The 7275-nt window shown below is 34.9% G+C and overlaps 1 protein-coding gene across 5 annotated transcripts in view; it reads left to right on the top strand.

Annotated features, from left to right (window-relative positions):
* Gspt1 (G1 to S phase transition 1) overlaps positions 1-7275 on the top strand; it is a 33699-nt gene extending 26424 nt beyond the window's left edge. For all 5 annotated transcript variants that reach the window (XM_026380841.2, XM_026380839.2, XM_077802884.1 and 2 more), the window contains exons 14-15: positions 101-269; positions 2625-7275. In XM_026380841.2, coding sequence (XP_026236626.1) covers positions 101-269; positions 2625-2677 — 222 coding nt within the window. In that variant the 3' untranslated portion in view covers positions 2678-7275. The remainder of the gene's footprint in view (positions 1-100; positions 270-2624) is intronic.

Raw genomic sequence — 7275 nt, forward strand, 5'->3', positions numbered from 1 at the left:
TATCTTAAAAGTTTCTAATGGGCAATTATGATACATTTTTGTTTGTACTCCTAAAAGTTGCTTATATTTGGCATTTTTCTGATTTTCTTTTCTTGGATAGGCCTTAATCTGCTTGGTAGACAAAAAATCAGGGGAAAAAAGTAAGACTCGACCCCGTTTTGTGAAACAAGATCAAGTATGCATCGCCCGCTTAAGGACAGCAGGAACCATCTGCCTTGAGACCTTTAAAGACTTCCCTCAAATGGGTCGTTTTACTTTAAGAGATGAGGGTAAGTCCTGTTCAGTTGATTTCTAGGATGCCTAGCAAAGTCCACATTGCAACAGGTTCAAAGGAAATACAGATTCATGTTCCATAATATTTGTCGAATAAATGTTGAGTTGGATATACTGAACAACAAACAGAATTGACCATACTGTATATGAAGTAAGACCTTTAATTTTGATATTTTGTTATTAGTGGGTTTTTAAGGTAATTAAATTTACTAAATGATTTCTTTTTTTTTTAACCATACAATTTATTTTTATTTTTTTTAGTCATACATGACAGCAGAATGTATTTTGACATATAATACATATATCAATCATATTGTCTATTCTGCTGCCCTTCCTATCCCCCGTATTCCTCCCCTCCTCTCCCATCCTTTCTCTCTCTCTATCCAATCTAATGTGACACACTTTTTTTTCTTTTTCTCATCACAACATCATATATGTATTCTGCATAACAATGAGGTTTTCCTTCCATCTTCTGTGCAACTCCCCTTCTCCCTCTTTTCCCCTCCCACCTCTCTTCCCTATTTAGTGGTAGTCTTCTTCTCGTGCTCTTCCTCCCTATCCCATTTTCAGTCACCCCTCTTATATCAAAGAAGACATTCGGCATTTGTTTTTTAGGGATTGGCTAACTTCACTTAGCATAATCTGCTCTAGTGCCATCCATTTGCTTGCAAATGCCATGATTTTGTTATTTTTTAGTGCTGAGTAATATTCCATTGTGTATAAATGCCATATTTTTTAATCCATTCATCTATTGAAGGGCATTACTAAATGATTTCTATAATGAAAATACAGGTGGGTTAGGAATACAGTAGAGTGCTTGCGTCACATGCACAAGGCCATCCCCAGAAAAAAAAAGAAAGAAAAGAAAATTCATGGCTTTTTTTAAAAAAAAAAAATACATAGTTTTCTTTTTTTTTTTTTTTTTTAACTTTTTTGAATTGCTTAAGGGAAATTTTATTTTTTTTCTTTTCTTTTTTTTTTTTTAAGAAAGAGTGAGAAAGAGGGAGAGAGAGAGAGAGAGAACTTTAATATTTGTTTTTCAGTATTTGGCGGACATAGCATCTTTGTCTGTATGTGGTGCTGGGGATCATGCCAGGCGATTGCGCTACCACTTGAGCCACATCCCCAGCCCCAAATACATAGTTTTCCAGAGGTGTGATACTGATCTCCTTTTGTGTGCATCCATTTCTGTCAACCTCTGAGTGATGCAGAACAGTTGTGATTTTCCTTTCAGGTTCATGAAATTCTTTGATGTGAAAACAGATTTAGCTGGGCATGGTGGTACACTTCTGTATATTTTAAGTTTAGAAAAATTTACATAAAACTCCATGTTCCAGTTGAAATATACAATATTCACATGGTAATTCCAATCCATTCAGCAAAAACTTACTTGAATATCTACTAAGTGTTAAGAACTATGTGAAGCCAGGATGATGAATACAGTCACTGAATCTTATTTTAGAGAAAACAGTAAAGACAGTGTTTCTTTTACTTTAAATTTCTTATCTTGAAAATCTTGGCAATAGTGAAATTGGATTTTGGCTTAGCTTAGTAATTGTGTTAGTTTATAGTCAGTATCTGATAATCAGGCAGATAGAAGAAAAGAAAATGTAACAAGGATTTTTATCCTAGAAATTTTTCCCCCTAAAAGATAACTAGGGTGTTTGTTTGTTTGTTTTTAAAGTTTTACAATACCCCAGTGGTTCTGTATCCTTCTTTCAGTCCATAGGAATACTATTGGAAGAATGTTTTCATTGGATTGCAGGCTACATCTTTTCAGCTGCTAAGGATAGGAATTTTTTTCCTTAGAGCTTTAAATATAATTTCTGCATGAAATTGACCTGTTTTAATTTTAAGTGCGTAACTTGGTGGATTTAGTGTTCTTACAGAGTTGTATGATCATTATCACATTCTAGTTTTAATACACTTAGAACACCTAAAAAGAAGCCTTAAGCCCCCCTTATTCCTACCCTTTAGCCCTAGTCAACCACTGATCTATCTTTTATGTTTGTCTTTTTCTGATTTTTATGAAAGAATCATAAATATCTGGTCCTTTTATTAAACTTAGCAGGGTTTTGAGGTTCAGCCATGTTGATACATGTACTGTAATTTATTTTTATTGCTCAATGATACTCCATTGTGTAGATAGGTTTTCACTATCCTTGGATAAACAAAATGTGGCCTATCTCTTTTTCAGCCCCCCAAATAAGACCTGCTTAATAAGTTTATTTAACCTTAAACCAGCTTTGCTGATAAAGCCAGATAGTTAGTATTTAATACCATACATACACGTGCTGTTAACTACTGAAAGTTTGTATTTTTTGTTTGTTTCTTTTTAATTTCATTTCTAGGTAAGACCATTGCAATTGGAAAAGTTCTGAAACTGGTTCCAGAGAAAGACTAAGCATTTTCTTGATGACCCTGCACAATACTGTGAGGAAAATTGACTGCAAAAGCCTACTTCACACCGCCTTCTCTTATTTTCTGCCCATTGATAAACTTCTTCCCATATTTTGCAAAGAGAAAATTCACAGCAAAAGTCCACATTATGTCAGCTTTCTCATATTGAGAGCTCTGCTATGCCACTGTGGAATTTATCCCAAAATCTCCCCCCTCCCCTTTCAAACTCTGCTTCCTTGGACAGATTTGGCAATAGCTTTGTAAGTGATGTGGACATAATTGCCTACAATAATGAAAACCTACAGGAATTTTTTATTTTTCATTTTCCCCTTAGGCATAGTCTTTTTTCCCCAGGCAGATCATTCTGAGTGTGCGAGTGTGTGTGCACATGTTACAAAGACAACTACCATGTTAATAAAATATTCCATTTGAAACCCTTTTCGGTATTTGAATTGCTTTTGAATAATGTTTTTTATCTAGATGTAACATTGTTGCATTAGCTTTTTAACTTTCCCAAGTAATCGAGTACATTTTTATTACTTGGACTTTTCTAAACTCTTTCCCTAATCACTACTCTAAGTGAGGCATTCACAAACAATGTTCAAGTTTGTATTCAAGAATTAGTTGGACGAACCCCTTCTTTAGACGGTTAATGCATACATATCGTTACACACCTCTGTGAAACCGTGACCCTGCTTTACTAATTAGGTCTATCAGTTACCTTCTGCCAATTTATATTTTAAACACAGTAAGTTCTTTTAAAATAAAGGAACAGCATACTATTGTTTTGTAAGTAAGACTTAATGAAATTGTGCCCCTACAGAAAATTCCATTAACTGGTTAAATTAGTGGAATTTACAATAAAGAAAGCATGTTGAGACTTGGCAAAAATGCCTCTTTTAGTATTTATAAGAGCTGCATGCATCTAGTATGGAAACTATCGATTACAAGGGCCAGTTCTACAAGTTACTCGATTTACTCTTTGATTCAGTAACTTTAAAGGTTGGAAGATCCTTGCTGGTTAATGCTAAATCCCAATCCAGCAACTCAATGAACATATACATACATAATCTGCACAGACTAAAATTAACAGTGATAAAATAGAATCAAGCACAGTATACGTTTTATCTCAATTGTTTGAAAGTGACTGAGTTTTCTCAAGTATAAAGCAAAAATCTGCTAACCATGACTTGGATGAACCACGATGCAGCATTGTGGCTTTTAGACTGAAGGCTGACTTTCTGCTACAATTATCATGACTTTGAAATTTTTCATAAGAATGAATGAGAAATGGAAGAGATAATTTCTGGGTTTATCAGAGCCTCCTTCCTGTTGAATGAGTGTTGCCATTTATCAAAGACAGTCTCTTTTACATTGTGATTTATCACTAAATAAGATACTTTGTATTGTATGTTTAATAACATTCTTTCCCTATAATCTTACTCCTCAGAAAAGAAAAGCCTAGTCAACTATTTCCAGTCATAAATCCTAAGATCTAATATTGTTTTCTTAATTATGGACTTCCCATTCATGAAATGAATGACCACATCTTAGGGAAAGGGCAAAGTCATTGTCCTACAGCTTCTTCGAACTATACTTGTGGCTATAAATTGCATGAAATTTAAATTTTATCATGTCTGCAAATTTCTGGGCTTTTATTTTTCTGGGAAATATGGGACCTTTAATCGGAACATTCTTTTTGTACTTCCATGTTAATAAGGAGAAATACTAGCAGTTGCTTGGATTTTAATGAATCTTTACAAGTTCAAGAGTCATTGAAATTATTTCCAAAACTAGGTTTCTCTTTTTTAATTGAGCACTTTTTTTTTTAAACCACTTACATTTGCTACTAAAACATTTACACTATTGGGATATTATGTGCATGTTGCCAAGACTCTTAAGTGAAATGTGAATGGGCCTACCTCTACAAAATAACAGTAAAAATAACAAACATAATTCTAAAGAATTTTGTTGGATTTAATCTTAACACGGTTGCAAGGTTAATCAACACCATATATTTTATGGGCTTTGAAATTCTTCAAGAAGTATTCCCAGTTTAAAGTTGATGCATTTAAACCTGTGATTATAATGGCTAGTCACCTGAATAAGGAGAAAATGTGTGTGATACAAACTTGCAGTGTGTGCATATGTTCGTTGGATCTTTAAAGAGCAATACAAATTCCTATGCTGTCATTCTGTCTTCTGCAAGTGCAAAATGTTTATATGGTTGACAATGCAAAATAGGGTAATTGGTTGCATATTTAAGATATTACAGACCTAAACATTTCTTCCTCTATACTTAGCATTTATTCGCCATGATTTTGTTTGCATCTTTTTATATTAATGATCTTTATACAACTTTCATGCTAGATTATTTAATTATAGTCCTTTAAATTAATAAGCTGAATTTTAAGAGATATCATTGTAGAAAACATCTAAGTAATCGCCATTTTAACCCTATATTTCTTATTGTGGAAGAAGGGAAAAGATAACATTTCCTGTTTTTAATTTGCAAAAAACTTATCCAGTGAAAATATATGTAAAATCAATTAAAAGAGTTGGAGACTGAGTGTATATTGCCATGAAATTAACTGACAAAAGTCAAGTGTTCTTGAATAATTAAACCCGTGTATATTTCTTGTTTTGAATTAAAAATCTTGAAATATGTGGTAATTGAATGTAAAAATTTAGTAAACTGTAAAAGTATAGGTTATTCACTGTAATGAGGTAATTCAGACTTGTCTGCTAGTTGAGAAAACCAAGAAAAACTGCTTTTACAATATCAGACTTCGAAAATGAGTTGAACAATTACTGGCATCCTCTCAGTTGAAGCGCTGCAAATATTTTGGGTCGTACTTTCAACCAGATCCAGTTTTGCAACCTAAGAAAAAGTTGAACCTGTGGTCAAAAACTGCTCCCATGATGAACTTTTGTTGGGAAAACAAAAAAACCAAACCAGCTAAACTTCTGGCAATCTTCAGGAACACTAGTAATTACTCCATGATCTTGAATGACTATTAACACATGACAGCACTCTGGCACCTTCAGCATTGGCATGGACTTGCTCACGGACTGCTGCTTCATGGGTGATAGCTTCATTGCTTTGGGTAGGGATTTAAGGTAGTTAAGGGACAATTATGCAGTATTTATTGCAGCTCTTAACATCAGGCAACTTTCAACCTTTAAACCCTTTGTGAAAATTCTGGTTACAGCACTATAGCTCTGACTGTAGAATGATTAAATGTCATACTCAGTGTTGGCCTACCTTATTAGAATAAACTGCAATTAATCCTCTCACAGACATATACGTAAGGTAGATAGATATCAGTCAGCTGGATCTGGAGGATGGTTATCTGTCTCCAAATACTGCACTTACTTCCAGCTAATTTTTCAGTGATTCTAGCAGATGCCATCTAATATATTCATGATCTTGTTTCATTTTAGAGATACTGCCTGCCATGGCAGCAACTTGTTAAATACATGTAATTACGTATGCACAACTCAAAAGATGTATTAGGTTTAAATTTAGCAGTTATTTATATTAGATTTTATAGTAAGTGGAATAAGAAGTGGGTGTTTTGGGTTTTTTTAGTAATCCAATTGATTCCATTTGAACCACCGTATTGCCAGAATTCAGAATAGATTTGGTTTGGGCTCTAGGATACTCTTGATTTTCAGTATCCTAGAACTTACTGAGTCTTCCCTTCAATAACTACACTCCTCACATACCTCTAATCCTATGCTTCCTTGAAAAAGTAATATGCTAGCTGAGTTTACTAAAGATTCTGACAAGGGCCTGGAGGTGTGGGAGTGGAGATTAAAACACTTTGTTCTCCAGTGTAAGGTAAAAGCAGACAGGCACTAGTACTGATGAGGCAGAAAACACCAGGATTTCTTAAACCCTGAGACTATGATTGAATTTTCTGCCTTGTCACACATGCCACTGTGTCCTTTAAAACTTAACATGGAAACCTCAGATTTGTGAACAGCACAGGTGAATAACATTTTGTGCTTCCTGAGGCTCCCCTCTGCCAGGCACGTTAGCTTAGTGCTTCAGATGTCAGCCCAAGTCCTTGCTACCTCCTTTCCTGCTGCCCGGGGAAGTGTCTGTGCTGGAGCTGGAGCTGGAGCTCTGGCGCTCCTCAGGTGATCGTCCTCACCTCCATTTCCTCCACATGCATTAGGTGAAACAGGTCTGAGCCCGTAAGGTCTGCATTTTAGGGACTCACACATTGAGCCCTCAGAAATGTACACAGTTAACCAGTTTCTTCTGTTTGTTTTAAAGGAAATGTGGATCTCTCTCAGGCCAGGATTTAGTGACTAGTTTTTACTAGACAGCTAGTTAATACCTAGATCATTTTTCTTTTTAAGAGAGGATTAAAGGGAACTGATTAGGTTTGCTGAGTTTTGTAACCTAATTCCAAAGCATGGAAGAGTGCCCTAGGTAGAAGAAACCTTTTTCTTATGATTTGTAGCTACCTACTGTGCCTGACTTGGTGCCTGTGTGAGGATTAAGCCCTTAGTCTGCTCTTGCAATTATTCAAATGACTGAAGTTAAATTTTGCTTTTGTAATACTAATAAAAATTGTCACCTTCCCTTTT

The sequence above is a fragment of the Urocitellus parryii genome, chromosome 9, assembly GCF_045843805.1.
Source record: "Urocitellus parryii isolate mUroPar1 chromosome 9, mUroPar1.hap1, whole genome shotgun sequence".
Lineage (NCBI taxonomy): Eukaryota > Metazoa > Chordata > Mammalia > Rodentia > Sciuridae > Urocitellus > Urocitellus parryii.